The 16986-nt window shown below is 36.0% G+C and overlaps 2 protein-coding genes across 2 annotated transcripts; both read right to left on the bottom strand.

Moving 5' to 3' along the window:
• Positions 1 to 2377: 2377 nt before the first annotated feature.
• On the bottom strand, positions 2378 to 2974 carry LOC117273256 (uncharacterized). The gene has a single exon (XM_033652362.2). The coding sequence runs from the start codon at positions 2972 to 2974 to the stop codon at positions 2378 to 2380; it is 597 nt and encodes a 198-aa protein (XP_033508253.2).
• Positions 2975 to 8383: 5409 nt separating this feature from the next.
• Positions 8384 to 15214, bottom strand: LOC104119538 (FRIGIDA-like protein 3). Its single transcript, XM_009631068.4, has 4 exons — positions 15018 to 15214; positions 10817 to 11877; positions 9080 to 9252; positions 8384 to 8965 (listed from the first exon to the last, which is right to left on the bottom strand). Exons 2-4 carry the CDS (start codon positions 11865 to 11867, stop codon positions 8549 to 8551), a joined length of 1641 nt encoding a protein of 546 aa, XP_009629363.1. The 5' UTR covers positions 11868 to 11877; positions 15018 to 15214; the 3' UTR covers positions 8384 to 8548.
• Between the last annotated feature and the right edge of the window lie 1772 nt (positions 15215 to 16986).

Genomic DNA, 16986 nt, shown 5'->3' on the forward strand with positions numbered 1-16986 from the left:
CGCCACTGTCAAACGGCATTGTCCTTGCCATGTCTTCAAGAGTCCTATTTTTCCTCTCCAAAATACCATTTTATTGAGGTGTTCTTGGAGCTAAAAAATTATGACTTATGCCTTTTTCAGCACAGAATTCGTCAAATTTAGTATTATCGAACTCTGTACCGTGATCAGATCTTATACACACAACATTATGGCTCATTTTCACTTGGATCTTCTTCACAAAAGCAGCAAACACTGAAAAAGTTTCATCCTTGGTTCTGAAGAACAAGGTCCAGGTGAATCTAGAATAGTCGTCCACTATAACAAAAATGTACTTCTTTCCTCCTCTAGCACCCTCATAGGTCCACACAGATCTATATGGAGGAGATCAAGTGGCCTTGAGGTGCTAACTTCCTTTTTGGGCTTGAAGGAGGACCTGACTTGCTTTCCTTTTACACACGCATCACACACCTTGTGATCTTTGAAGCTTGACTTAGGCAACCCACGAACCAGGTCCTTCTTGACCAATTTGTTCAGCAACGTAAAACTTGCATGACCCAATCTTCTGTGTCATAGTTCAGCATCATCATCAACAGCACTCAGATATGTGAGATCCCCATTTTGCAAGGACTCAAAATCAGCAATATAAATGTTTTTGTATCTTTTTGCCATTAGGACCACTTCACCGGTCACAAGATTTGTGACTGTGTAGATTTTTGACACAAATTCTACTTTGTTTCCTTTGTCGCAGATTTGGGAACTCTCAGTAGGATATATTTCAAGCCATTCACATAATACACATTTTCAATTGAGTGGGTGAGTGTCTTTACAATTCTTCCTACTCCTAGAATGTATCCCTTTTTTCCATTGACAAAGGACACACTCCCTTCTTCCAGGGCTTTGAGTGAAAGGAAATCATTGATGCTTCCAGTCATGTACTTGGAGCAGCCACTATCCATATACCATTTTTGGCTACTTCCTTTCACTACTTCCTGTACAAGAGAATCAAGGATTAGATTTAGGAACCCAAACAAGTTTGGGTCCCTTGTAGCGAGGAAAATGGTGAATTAAACTTCTTTTAGTACAGGCAGGTAGTACACGTTTTTTGACAGAGGGACCAGGTTCCTTAGCAGTGGTTACCTTTTCAACAAACACCTTATTTTTCTGGTGGGACTGAAATTTAGACTTACAGTTTTCTTAAAGTGTCCAGTGTTGTCACAATGAGTGCAAAGCCAATTGTCAGGAACAGTAACATACTTGCTATGTGGATTGTAGGGAATCTTTTCCTTTTGGAATCCGACTCCCTCCCTGTTCACCCTTTCTTGCATATATGGCAGTAATTGTATAAGGGGACCAGGTCCACTTTAGAGATTTCTCTAGGTGATTTTTAACTCTGCCTAGATCTTCTTGAAGTTATCTGTTTCTTTCAAGCTCGGCACACGGACTGGATTTTACAGATTTGAGTTCATTTTCAAGCTTAATGTGTGCCTCACTTGCAACTTCCTTTCCCTTTTGGATAATCCCAGAACTATTTCCTCTTTTTAATTCCTCTATTGTTTCTTTTAGGTCCATGACTACTATCAACAAATCATCTCTCTCATTTTCTACGTCTTTAATTTTTTTAATCAAAACATTCTTTTCTTTCATTAGATCCTCGATGGTTTCTTTTAGGTCAGCCACTACGATTACCAGATTATCTCTCTCATTTTCTACCTCTCCTAGTTCCACAGTTAGCGTATTTTTATTATTTATAAGACTGTGATAAGCATCAATTAAAATATTTGCCAAAGATATAAGATTTATTTTAGAGTAAGACTTCAAATTTCTTTGAACGTCTAGAAAGTTTACCTCATAATCATCATCATCTTCATCATCGTCAGATTTTTCCATCAATGCAAAGATAGAGTCATATTCAGTTGCTTCACTTTCAACTGCCATCACGGAGTATCACCATGTGCATCATCCTATCCAGATTCGCTGGAAGAATCTCCCCATGCAGCAAGAGCTTGTTTCACAATATTGTCAGTGGCTTCTTTTCTCTTAAATCTTTTATCAGGAACCGGGTTCATCTTGGCTGCTTTGTTTGTGTTGTACTTGTACTGGTCTTGCTTGAGGAGAGGAAAGTCCTTGATGAAGTGTCCTGGCTTTCTATATTTATGACATAAGTCATACCATCTTGGCTTGCTGGAGCTGCCCCTTTTTGGAATACCTCCATTCCTGCGAACCATTTTCTGAAATCGCTTTGTCAAGTAAGCCATATCAGCATTCTCACCACTTGAATCATTATTGTCAGCCTTAAGGACCAGGTTCTTCTACTTTTTGGGTTCTCTTCTTCATGGTTCTTCTTTTTCTTCATTTCATATGTCTTCAGATTTCCAATGAGTTCATTAATGGTTAGCTTTTACAGATCATTTGCTTTTGTGATAGAATTGACCTTGCTTTTCCAGGAACCAGGTAGTCTACTAAGTATTTTCCTAACAAGTTTGTTCCTTGGAATAAATTCTCCCAGAGAGTGAAGCTCATTGATGATGGAGGTGAATCGAGTGTGCATGTCTTGAATAGATTCATCATCCTTCATCCTGAAGAGTTCATACTCAGTGGTGAGCATGCCGATCTTCGACTGCTTGACTTGAGTTGTTTCTTCGTGTGCCGTTCGGAGGGTTTCCCGGATCTCCTTGGCTGATTGACAGGCACAGATCTTATTGTATTCGTCTGGTCCAATACCACAGATGAGGATCTTTTTTGCTCGAAAGTTCTTCTCTATAGCTTTATGTTCAGCGTCGTTGTATTCCTTCCTTGTTTTGGGAACTGTCACTGCTGGTTCGCCAGTGGTCTTCATAGGGATAAAGGGTCCATCGCAGATAACGTCCCAAAGCTCTAAATCTTCAGCCATGATAAAGTCATGCATCCTTGTCTTCCACCATCTGTAGTATTGGCCATTGAATCTTGGTGGTCTGTAGGTAGATTGACCTTCTTCAAAGTTTGGTAGAGCAACCATGAGGATCCTTTCTAGGTGTTAGCCTGATAGAAAAAACCTGCTCTGATACAAATTGATAGAAACTTAGAGTCCACCAAACTGTATAGAGAACCAGGTTCTCTATCAGTTCTCACAGAACACACTCAAAGAAATAAGTAAATGACACAATAGAGTTTTACATGGAAAACTCACAGCTCACGGGATTAAAAACCATAACCTACACTCGTAGGATTTCAACTTCACTAACCGAACAACTTTAGATTACAACATATTGTAACCTAGTAATTAAACTCTTAATCCCTCACTCACTTGTAATAACTCTATTACAAGCCTCTTTGTAATAACTCTATTATAGAGCTCACAACTTAACTACCTCTAGCCAAGACACAAACACAAGGTTTATGGTTTTACAATTGGTTTCCTACACAAATGCTTCTAGCTAAGCTAAGTAGGAATTACAAGTAAATCACTCTAACAAAGGTGCAACATAACTAGGGAGATATAATAACACATTGCTGGAAACTGGTCATTCGTTATGTTGTTCTTTGTTCTTGAAGCCTGGAAGTCACTTGCAAGATGGCAACACACTTGAGAGAAGATAGTTCTTAATTCTGGAATGTGCAAGTGTTATTCTCTTCATTGCTTCATTTTAATAATATCTAAGTGATGTCACTTGGATGATGCAAGTAATATCCGGTACAAGGCATGTCCTAGAAGGTGGCTGCTGCACTGGTCACACTGTTGCGTGTGTGCAGAGGAACAGTTGATTGGTACACCATCAAGGGAACTGATGTACATATGTTCCTCATGTCGTCTCTTTGACTCTGATTGTTGGAACTTGTGTCTGACTTGATACTTGTTGTTATTGAGCACTTTGAAGATGTGTAACAAGTTTGTTTCTCATCATTAAGTTTGTTAGATCATTAAAATATAACATGACACATAACCTATCATTTCTTTTAACTTTTCTTTTATCCTATGCCGAGTTGCAAGATTGATTGAACCATAAAGCAAAATCATCAAAGTTCTTGAGTAATTTCATTCACTTCCCTATTTCTTGTTTCTAAATACTTAAAGCTCAGTTGTATCCTTGAGGATTGCACAACATTCAACGATCACATTAGCTAAGTGCAGTCAGTGAGAATCTGATCCTCTTCTCTTGAGGGCAGTACTTGAGCGTTCCTCTTTTGTTGAGATAAAATATAAAGCCCTGAATAAGCATAAACAGAAACTCATCAACAACAAAATCAGCATTAGGAAAAAGAAACTTTGTACAACTTTTACACAGAGAAGTAGTAATTACAACAAAGGAGTTCTCATGTCTATATGAGTGAGTGGAGATGGAGATATAACTTATAAGGGCTACTTTGTCCATGCATTGACCATTATATTGAGGGAATAAAAAGATTAACTGATTATTAACGATGTTAATCTTTCTATATCATTGTATAGAGGCATTAAGTCTGTTATTTAGAAATACATGGCTTATATCAGCAGCAGAGTCACGTTATAAGACTAGTGCGATAAATCTGTTAACACCAGAAAGGAGAATAGAAAGAGAATAGGCTTAAAAGAATTCAGACCCTATACTTAAGTGATGCAAATTGTAAAACATATATATATATTAACTGCTACCAAATTTTTGTTGTAAATCTTGTGGAAAATACTTGATCACAAAATATGTATGAAATTTTTTTGAGCTTGAGGAGTGTCATACACACTGTCCTTACGAATATTTTATCCGATTTGAATGTATCCCCATGATTCAACAAGCTCCTCTAGTATAAAACTAGGAGCAGAAACTACAAAGATTTTATTCTTGGTAGAAAATCCAGAAGGAATGAGAGTGTTTTCTATATACTTAGTCTCTACCATAAAAGAATGTGTATAAGTGAAGAAAATCAAGATGTTATAATGACAGTTACAAATATGGAATAATTACCCATTATTATATGAAGTAATAAAGACACTAAATGTCCAACAAAATGAATCTAGACAGTTTTGAGAAAATATGAAATCGGACATTTCCTTTTGAGATATCATATTTACTATTTTTCTAACAATGCCCCATATATCTCAAAAGGAATAGAAGGATAGTGTATTTTGCTGGATTTTCTACATATGAGTATAATGCATCGAATCTGGTATTTCGTAGACTATGAACCAGACCTAGAAAAAATAAGATTAAACTTACAGAACAATTGGTGAAATTTTGAACTTCTATGAACGAAAAATTCTTTTGCAAGCCCAGGAACCTATCTATCACACTATACTCGCACAATCTTTGTCGTTATCGCGGTTTTGCGCTAAAAGTCCATGCGCGCACCTGGTTTTCATGAGGGCTCTAGAAATTTTGTCACAAATTTTATAGGAGCGGCCCCACTCTACACTCATATAGATCCATCCATCAAGTGTATTCTGCAGCGCAATACACCACCTATAAAAGGCTATGGGTTATTGGATTAAGAATTTAATAATTCAGCCTCATGCTCCTTGCAGTCTTGCACTATATGCACACATCATAGGAAGAGACATAACTTAATAGTGCATATTTGATCAATTAATGACTTGTTATTACTCATATGAACCTACTTTATGGGATCTCCAATCACATAGGTTGGGTTACCATCATCATTGATATATCTCAAATTGGCAAAAGTCTCAACCCCTCGATGTTTCACTTATAAGTCAAAGGATGGCCAAAACCTCTTTTGACTACACATTATATATATGAAAAATTCTCATCTCTAAATAATTGCTTTATCACATTATATCTTAAGAAAATGTGTCTATTCTTCCCATTGAAAGATTTTTTTCTTACAATAGCTTTTGCGCTTGGGCAATCACAATTCATCGATACAAATGTTGTCGGTTTAATTCCTAGTGGAATATTGCGCCTTGGCAATCACAATTCATCGACACAAATATTGTCGGTTTATTTCCTAGTGGAATACTCACCAAGAGGTTGCTTATCAGCCTCATTTCCAGGCAATTTCAATACCACAACACTCACCAAAAGGTGTTCAAATAACCACTAGTGAGTTTTTATTCATCTAAATCAGAGATTTAATATCATCATTGTATCTTTCTAATACAGTGAAAATTCACATACAGAATACTAACTCATAGTACTTCTCAAATAACGTATAAAATCATCTCAAATGAAAAGAAACTTGACTTCTATACAACTGTCTTTTGAAATATTCAACATATTAGAATTTATTTTCTTTTGGTATCTTTCATAGTCAAATACCAAAGTAAAATTTTCTAAACATAGAATCATCTTTAATTTCTACAGAAATATCTTAAATAGAAAATGGATCATAATTCAATATTTTCTTCACCCAAATATTTAAGACATCCAAAGTAAAATACTGTGACCCCCACATTTTTAATAATTTTAAGGTAGGGGATAATATTTTTCATAACTTATAAGAAGTATTACCAAAATAAATAAATCATTCTTCCTGGTATTCAACTTGGGTTTAGGATACAAAATTAACTTTGTTAGCACAAATATATTTAGTAGCACGAGAGTTAACACCCAATCTCTTACATTAGCATAAGATTTGCTCGAGAAATGACCACAACGATTATATCATCCGCTTAGTCAAATTTATTTTTGACTTTGCAGTATTATCATTTCTATCGAATCCTCTTCTACATTGAAAAATAATAATGGTTTAGTGTGCCCCACAAAATAATTATTATTTTTAATAAAGTTTGATCTCAAATAAATAACTCTTAGTTATATGAAGAAAAATTAGTCATTATTCAACATTCACCCAAATGATCAAGAGATAAGTAAAGATTATTTTTAGAACACAGAGTACTTTCACCAAAATGCAATATACTTTGGTTCTTCAATATATATATTGTCGTCACAGAATCACAAATTTCGTAAGGCTCTTCTATATTGTCATTAAATTATTATTTTCAGCGAGATAAGGGCGGACAAAAGCAATTGACAATAATATACATACATGAGTTCTTTTAGATATATGTATAATAATCATTTTAATAAAGTCATATCTAGCAGCACTCAATTGGTCATTCATGATCTCTAGCAACATAAGTATACTGTAAAATATTGATGCATTAAAAAATTAAGTTTTACCCTAACATATTGCCTCTTTAAAATGTTAAGAGAGAAAATTTAAAACACTCGAGATAAAGAGAACTACAAAAGCATCTCTTATAAGACTAAAAAACAATAACGTGCATTTTCTTTCACAATACAAAATGCACATAAATAATAACACGCTACAAATCTACTACAACAAATAACGCACAACCTGAAACACTAATAAAATTAGAAGAAGATTATATGCATCATCTTAAGGCCAAAGTTATCTGCCAATTATATTCTCACGAGAATAATCATGAAAGAATAAATGTTGAGGAGGTATTAGTTCAATTATGCATACCTGACACTTAGATATAATGTTACGCAAGAACCTATCAATCAGAAGATAATACTGTATGTTTTTAAAGTCCATCAGAATTCCATAAGTAGTATTCTCCATAAGAACAAAGTAAAATATCCTTAAGATTGCTGTAAATCTTACGGAAAATACTTGATCAACAAACATGTAAGAAATTCTTTTGAGCTTGAGGCGTGTCAAAGACACTATCCTTAAGGATATTTCATCCATGTTTGGATGTATCCCTCAGGATTCAACAAGCTCTTCTAGTATAAAACTAGGAGAGTTTTATTCTTGGTAGAAAATCCAGCAGGAGGAAGGAGAGTGTTTTCTATATACTTAGTCTCTACCACAAAAGAATGTGTATAAGTGAAGAAAATCAAGATGTTATAATGGGTGAATAATGGTCCAACAGTTACAAATATGAAATAATGACCCATTATTATATGAAATAATAAAGACACTAAATGTCCAACAAAACGAATCTAGACAGTTTCAAAAAATATTAATCCGGACACTTCCTTTTGAGATATCATATCTACTATTTTTCTAACAATTTCAAGCCATGTTTTGTACTATAATTTCTTTTTTAAATCCTTTTGTAGTGGGAGAACTCGAGATCTTGCGAAGGAGAAAGGAGAGACGTACTGAAAATCAGAATTCATGGGATAGCTGCGTAGCAAGTCACTCGACTACCTTTCGAACTAGGTGCTACCAATTATAGGCCAAATTTCAGTTTTCCCATAGAGACCAAATGAGTATTGTAGCTTTATAGCACATTATTGTTTCGACTCTGTTTTAATAATAGTACAACTTCATTATTTCTTGTTCAGTGCCAGTAGACCTTAAACTTCTTTCCAGAGCAAATAAAAAAGAAGAATATTTTCCACCAGAAATGATGGAAACAATGTAAAGTGAGAACCTTTGCTGGCTCACAAGGGTATCTTGAGACCATCAAAAAATAACACGAGAAAAGAGCCTACATTAGGAACTTGATGAAGAAATATAAACAAAGATAGTGCATATATGAAAAGATAAGAAATATCAGCTATTAGAACAGACTAAAATTAACAAGGTTATATTCAGTATTAACTCTGCCCATATGAGAAAATTAAGCAAACTTCCAGGGTTAACACTACTGGCTATAGCGATCATTGTCAAAGTCTACTGATTAGTGCAGGTAAGCAGCCTGGTAATGGTAGCCATTTCCAAAGAAGTTGCCATGCCCGTGGGAAACGTTGTAAGCAGTGGTGCCCAAAAATGATGGAACATGTGTGTCAGTTGCAACGGGGTAAGCATATGGTCTATCATACACATATTGCGGGTACCTATCAGTCGTCCTAGCATAGAAGTTCTTGTCAGTAGCAACATTAGTGACTCGGGATCCATTTCCTACGCCATTGGCACGAGGTCTCTTGGTTTGAGGTTTCACAACTTCAGTTGCCCTTTTCTTGTCTGCCTTTGCTTTCTCCAACTGGAGAATCCTTTTCTGGAGGGGATCCACTGGGTATTGCTCCTGAAGCTTATGGTCTTCAATGCATTTAATTACAGACTTTAGAGCAGCCAGTTCCTTCTCATTGACATCATTCTAGAACAGGAGAAAAACAATTGGTTATTATGTCACCGTAAGCACTTGCACAAGCTTTAGAATGTGATTAAACTAAGAATTTCAAGATATACATACCAAGGCAGAGGAACAAACATGTACAGTAGGCGAAGCATTTCCAGGTTTGACAGGTGAAGATGCTTTACTTGCTTCGCTCAAGTAGGATTTCAGTAAAGAAACAGGTGAGAACCACTCAGTCAGCTCAAAGGCAAAAGCTAGATTGACAGCATCTATATGCCTTCCTTTACTAACCAAGACATCAAGAACACCTGCAGAAATGCAATGAGAACGCAACAGCTATGTGAGAATTTAATGTGCATGCGGCAAACTGAGTTACTGAGCCTATGAAATTAAATCATAGGGAATGTGGTTTCCTACTGGTAAAAAGCCAAAAATTAGCTGATGGTCCACACATAGACAAGGTAAGAATTGATGATATGTGCTGTATCCTGAGGAAACACTTTAGCTTGCATAACCTCAGGACGCTGGCAACAAGGACAGGAATGAGGAAACATTTTGATTTCTGTACAAAGATGTTTTTCTTGGCTGCCGCTTATACAATTATTTAGATTTTGCAACTCTTTAGGAGATTGAGGAAAAAGATATTGCACGGCCTCATGAAAAATAAAAGTGGTGTTATACGATTTTGAAATGTATATCACATGCAGCTCTCGAGGTGACAAGAGGACCAGCTGGACATTGCGAACTGCTGAAGGAAGAAAATCGGAAATAAAAAGTAAGGGAGATAACAAAAGAATATTATAGCATAACAATGTCAGTATCAAACAGTTGTAACAATGTTAATACCAAATCTCCCAAAAAACTGAGTCCATTTGATAAGAAAAAAGAGGTAGTACAAATAGGACAAAGAGAAACATGCATACAACTTGAGACAATGTAGTGGTAGGGAGAAGATGAATCACGTGAGCAATCCTTAAGGCATGTGAGTAAAGTTTGTTGTCCAAGAGATAAGAGATTGACAAAGTCTCAAACGAGAATATAACTTTTTTACTTCTTCTGCCCTACAAAGATTGTCCTAATTTTCTTTCTCAGTGTTGAATCTACGTTATATATGCGTTTAGCCTTGCTTATGACAAACAGTTATGATGCTATGGGCAATTAAGAGACATACTAGTTACTAGAAACAATTTTTTTCTGATAAGGCTGAAACACTAGAAACATACTAGTTGAATATACTGGTTTGGAATCCTTAGCCAAATCGGTACATGACCGCAGATCAAAACACGATTATCTATTTACATTATTTATTTACTTAACCAAAAAAGTAGTACTTTTATATTGAAAGAGGTTACAACTTGTACCAATTTATCTTTAGTTCTAAAAAATAAAATTTGTATTCATTTCACTATAAACTTGAATATACCTCAACTGCAAGACAAAGGGACAACAGAACTCTGGACACTGGCAATATATAAAAAGCTAGAAAACTGAAATGACTTAAAGTAAGATAGGAAATTTGATTATTACTGGCATTAACCATGTAGAGGCAAACTTCATATAACACGATGCACCTGACACTTGAGTGCAAATGAATCAAGATACGGGCTACAGCCGCATTGTTTAACAGTCTCTGAGCCTATACTGTGAGCAAGGAACTAAATTGGATGACCCCGACTTTACTCTAATAAGATTATTCTTCAATGGTTGGTCAGTCAAAGAACAAGGAGAAATAGGGAGAGAGAAAAACAGAGAAGCAGTAGAAAGGAGTGGAAGAAGCTAAAAGGAATGTCGAAAAACTCGTCGAAAATACTCAAAAAGAAAAAGTAGAAGAAAATCTCGTAGATTTAACTTAGATATGTTATGGACACCCACCTGGCATTCTGTCCGACAGTCCAAGGGAACGGTATAGGTCAGCAGCTTGGCGACGACGTGAAACCATTGGAAGCAGCTTGAATAAATCATCCTGGTTGAAGTTGGAATTAATAACAAAAGTAGCTAGAAGCTGTAAAAATGCATGAGCCTCCAAGGAATTCCCGTTATTTGCATCAATATCAAGTTCATCTAACTTAGGTTTCCACTCCTCAGCTACTGCTTTTGCACGTTGCTTTACATTTTCAGATATTATACTTGAAACAGAATCGACTTCCAGGGTGGTTAATAAAATGCTAAGGCATTCCATCAGCATAATACAAGTTCGTCGAAGGCCTAAAAGATTTGGATCTTTTTTAGCATCTGACATTGACACTTCTGAGGGGTAGAAACCCTTGAGTGAGTCAAGAACCAGAGAGGCAGGGTCACCTGCAGCTCTAAAAGCAAGTGGAATCTCCTCCCTTACAGCAGCCAGGTTCTTGAGGTTGTCTGATATAAATTTGTGGAGACCTTCTGAATCCATGTCTTGGCATAGTTTCATTAGCTGTGGATAAGACTTGAGTTCCACAATTGCATTCTCGGAATGTTTGCTATTATCCTCTGTATAATTCTCAGTTGCCCCAGAAACCATGGGCTTTGCCTCCAGAAAAGATGGGTCACCTTGATCCTCACTATTAATAACTACAGGTTCTATAGAATAAGTCTTCCTTTGCTTCTCCAGAGCAATAGCAATGACGGAGACAGCTGCATCTCTTTTCTCCTGGAGCCTCTCAAGTGAAGTTTGCTCCTTAGTAACAACAGCTGCTTGACGCTCCTCTAATAGCTCTTTAGACTGAACTATTTTTGTTTCAAACTCTTTCTCTTGTTCTTCCAGTTCAGTGAAACGCCTTTTAAAGGACCTCTGTAGCCCATCAAAGTGTTCTTCGAGTTGCTTCCATTTCAGATTGAGAGTAAAAGCGCGGTGACTTTCCAACTCAGCAAATGCTTTCTGGAGTTGATGTATCTTAGAGGTCGTACAATCCATCAATGTTGAAACTGATTGCATGTCTTCCATGGCAGACGTCCTAAAAATCACTTCAAACTTTAGGACAAGAAGTTTGGAAATGAAATTTAATAGTATGACAAAGAAAAAGCATTAACTTCTGATATCCAGAAGAACTAGAAAAGTTTTTATTTCTGAACTTCTTAACTTTGCTGTATCATTTCTTGTTGAGAAGTTCATAACTATCCCACAACTACCAGTAGCAAGATAAACCTAGTTAAGATTTGATGTCAGAATGCCTTATCAAAAAGACTTGAGGTCAGAATGTAACACAAACTCTTGTTACATATCAGAAGTTGAAATTCACTATCTTGCACAATCTGCCATAAATGCTCCTTAACTAAATCCTCTATCCATCAGAAGAGCCTTTCCCACAATAAACTACCTACTGCTTGATTAAAGAGAATTTTACGAAATGAAGCCATGATTTGCTTCTGACAAACAATGATGAACCACATGAAGAAAAAGGAGAGGAAAAAACAGAAATGCCAGTGCCAAAGCAGGAGAGCTTAAGAAACATTAACAACAGAGATGCAGTGATGAAGCACGAGAGTTTAATTCAAAGTTCTACTCGTTCAATTTTGCTTAAGCTTGAACATTACCTTTTCAATTCTTCTGTTGTGTTTATTCTAGCAGTCAGCTTTTCCCAATGATCTGACCTTTTAGCATCTACATACTAGTCTGTTCACTCAAGAAGAATTAAAGGGGAAAAAGCCAAAGCCTAACGTTTAGCCCTTTTTTAAGTCAAAGACTTATGCTGAACTTATTTCTTTTTAGGGGGTAAAGCCCTACATCAAACATTTGACAGGGATTTATGATTCTATACCATCAAGGCAGTATACAATGAGGATAAAGCACGGCAGATGGCCATTTCTGTTAGTAAGTGAAAGGTAAAACACTGTTCTCTTCTCCAAGAAGCAACCCATTGAGAACCAAGACATGTTAAGCTGCTCTAACGCCTTCATTTGGAAAAGGAATGGAGACCGGAATCACCAGGCAGTCCAGGCCACCGCCAAGGAACAATGTTCAGCATTAGAGAAGGCATGAATCTTCCTGCTGCGCACAGTGCACGGAGTTGAAGCGCAGTCGGATATCTGACTTCTGCCGGCATGTGGTGGCGCGTGAGACGTCCGTTACCAGAGAGATTTACTGGGCTTTCCTCGCCGAAAGGTCCCCAACCTTGTGGTGGTATTGGTTTTCGCACAACTTTCACAAAACAAGTGGGTGACACAAACAGCACTGAAAGACACCGGACAAATGCGCAGTGACTGTCTTTTCATTTTTCAGACGTCGATGGTTACGAAACAGCGAGAACTTTCTTACCAAGGCTTCTCCTGTGCATTTTTCATTTCTAACATGGTATGAAAGAAGGCAAAGGTCCTGCATTTAAACCTCATCGCCATCCAAAAAGAAATAATATATTTCCAACTGTTCGTCCAATGAAAGAAAACCCACATGTAGGGAGGCATATTGAGATATAGATATAATAGAGTATTTTCTCTAACAGGTTAAGCTTTTAGATGAGATGGTCACACAATTCAATAAGGTCCATTTCTATCAATAGTATCAAAGCTAGACCCATCCATATATTTGGCTCTTGGTTACCCAGTTGTGCTCCTATGTTATATTGTCTATGCTCCAGATATCCACCCTTGGGCGTGCAGGGGGTAGTTAGATTTGGTTGAGGGAATGGAATGTTGTCTCCTTGAATGATCTTGGACAACCCTCACCTGAAAAACTAGCTTTTGGGGTGAAGATTGCCCAAGACCATATAACGAGATAACAATTCATTTCCTTAACCAAAGTGGAACATTCTAACATTAGCACTACTAGAAAACAATGTGGTAGTACCATGTCCTGCCACTTTATATTTCCATGCATCAGGACTAAAAGCAACTTATAATCAACGTTTTGTTTGACAAAAAAAACAAGTTATTCATCAGGGCTCAGGGGAAAAAATAAAAATGAAGATAAAAGGGGTAGGGGCAAGAGAGACAGAGAGGACGAGAAGAGAAGACAAGTTAACTTTGACCCTTGCAAGACTATGGAACAAAAGGACCTCCAGTTACCTTCATCATATCATGACGCTTATATTACAGGTACTACGAGGTCAAACCTGCACCTACCCTTGGTTGTCTGAATGGGTAGCTCCGTATTTTTATTATAATGGGGTTAAAATCAACATAAAAAAAAATCAACATAAAAGACTAATTTCCGAAGCCCATTGCACTTGCCTTATCGATAATGTCAAATTGCTAACACACACATCCGAGGCAACAAGAGAGTCATCTCCAATCAAAAGTGATGTAGCTTTGTGGCATCAGATTTCATACCTGCTGCCTTCAGCTCAAGCTCACACCTAGTTCTTTCAGCTCGAACTGTATATACAGTTGGAAATTCAGAAATATAAATAAGTCCACACCACCACAACAACTTAACCTCAATCCCAAACAAGTTGGGATCAACTATATGAATCCTCACCGGCAATGATTCTTCCTTTAAATTCGTCTCACACCTAACATTAAAATAGAGTATGGAATGGTTTAAAATCACGGATCCGCTTCTACCTATTTATAGATGCCGGTTTTCCTTCTTCTGACGTTTTATTCCAAACAATAAAATTATTAAATGAAGCCAACGATAACAGATATGGTGCCAATGTGTCATAACAGAATAACTCCAGGAAAATAAAAGAAGTCAGAGTTAAGAGGCAGCAGATAATAGTTCCATACTAAACACAAAGTAATTAACTTCACTGAAATATTACAGAAACAGCAAAGTTGCACAAAATAAAATAACAAAAGAGGCAAAAGATAAGAATAAGATGACGAAACTAACGTGAGCACACGACTAATTGCTACAAGAAACAAAGCCAAAGAGAAGCTGCTGGGGCATACCAGCCAACGGTGCACTATAATTTCACGAGACCTAAATATTAATGAAAAATGGGAGCTGAAAAGAAATACAAAGAAAAAAGAATTACCAAGCTGAAATGTCAAAACCTAGCTAATTACAATGATGAAAGGAGCTAACATGAGCATTTTAACAAGCAAAGTTTCACAAATTTGGTAAAATCATAGCTCAAAACCGAGTTTTTGATGAATAAGTTAGACTTGATCTGAAGGAAGTTGAAGGAAAGAGTAAACCTGAAAGTGGACTTACTGGATTGGTCGTGACAGGTGGAGGAAATTGATACGTCGGCGGTGAATTTCGCCGGAAAATCAGGCCATCTAAGCAAGGGTTTCTTTGTCGGGATGTCGCAAAGAGGGAAAAAAGGAAAGTGTCAGTTGGAATGTTGACTGCTATTTTATGACAGCTTCTGGCAACAGACCACCACACGCGCGCACACACAACGCAGACATTCCCCAACTATGTTCTCTCTCCAATTTCTTTTTTTCTACTATTTTATCGGAGATGTGTTTGGTACCCAGGGATAATATATTTTTTAATTTTTTCATGTTTGGTTGGCTTAAATGTTTTGAAAAATATTTTTCTCGTAAATTCATTTTCCTTCAATGGATGAAAATATTTTTTCACATCAAGAGAAGAAAAAATAATTTTCAAAACTTTTCTTCAACCTTCCCGATCCTATTCTCCATCCCCACCAACTTCTCCACACCCTACCCACCCATGTTAAACGCAAGGGGAAGCAAAAATTATACCCCGCCCACCCCACCCTAAATATAAATATTATTAAGAATAGTTTCTTTTCATGTTGTAGATAAAGTACTTTATGTTTTTTTTTTCATGAAGTAGAAAAAAACCCTTTCATTTGAAACAAAAAAAGTGATTTTTTTTCATAATGTAGAAAAAATATTTTCTTTTATTTCAACAAAATGATGTAATAAAAGGTTTTTTTTTTCATTTCAACAAAATGAGTATTTTCTTTCATAATATATACAAAGTATTTTCTTTCTTTTTAACAAAATGAATACATTTTTCATGTTGTAGAAAGAGTATTTTTCTTTTTAGTTATAAAGCATAAATTTTAACGTTATTTTTGCGTGAAAAAGTGAAGCAGCATATTAGTCCCTTTGAGTTTGTGTGAATTTTTAAAAGATTAATTAAATTTTTAAAGAAAATAGAGTCTTAAAAACGTTGGGTATTTGGGGTTTGGGGGGGGGGGGGGAGGGAGCACAGAAAACATGGGGATTTGGGAGAAGAGGGCTGAGGAGAGTAGCATAAAAATTATTTTCTTAAAAAATATTTTTTACTCTCTAAGCAAACACTAGAAAATATTTTTCGAAAACAGTTTTTCACTCACCAACCAAACAAGGGAAAATAAGTGATAAAAACACTCATTTTCCTAGAAAACATTTTCTAGGTACCAAACACACCCTAATAAGAAATCACTTGGTAGGCGTATGGACATAAAAATTACAATTTTTGAAAAAAATAATAATATTTTGAGTTAAGTTGAAAAATAATATTTAGAATTTGAAATTATGTTTGGACATACATTTCACTTGAAAAAATGTTGGAGTATTGTGAGTGGGAAAAAAAGTTTTCTGAAAATTTTGAAAAAGTGGTCAAAACCATTTGAAAATCTTCAAAAAAAAATTCAAGAACATGCAAAATTTCATTGAGAAACATATTTTTGAAAAAAGATTTTTTTTTTTATGGACAAACGGGGCCTAAATATTTGGATGTTTCTCTTCTTTGTTTTCTTAATGGCCAAACTCGATTTTGTCATTAATGCATTTCTTCTTTTAAACATTGGTATTTTTAAATTCATGATTGCTTTCAACTAATTCGAGTTAACGCATAGGCTCCCAAAGAATAAAAAGCTCTTCATCAAAAAGTTCTTTATTCATATGACTCAAACATTAAGGACCCGTTTGGCCATGAGTTTTGTCAAAATAAATTTGAGATTTATTGGCAAACACATGTTTGGCCATAGATTTTACCCACATTTTGACAAAATCTAAAGTCCCAAAATCACCTCAATTGATGATTTTGGGCCAAAACATGACTGTTACATTTTTAAATTTTTTTAAATATTACCCCAAACTTTTATAATTTATAAAAGAGCCCACATTTATTACGACCAACTAAATATTTGATGAATATGCTCCCTTATCAGCTCAATCCTTTGTGCATCTTACTTTTGCTTCTGATTTGTAAGCTAAAT

This window comes from Nicotiana tomentosiformis, chromosome 1, assembly GCF_000390325.3.
Source record: "Nicotiana tomentosiformis chromosome 1, ASM39032v3, whole genome shotgun sequence".
NCBI classification, from domain to species: domain Eukaryota; kingdom Viridiplantae; phylum Streptophyta; class Magnoliopsida; order Solanales; family Solanaceae; genus Nicotiana; species Nicotiana tomentosiformis.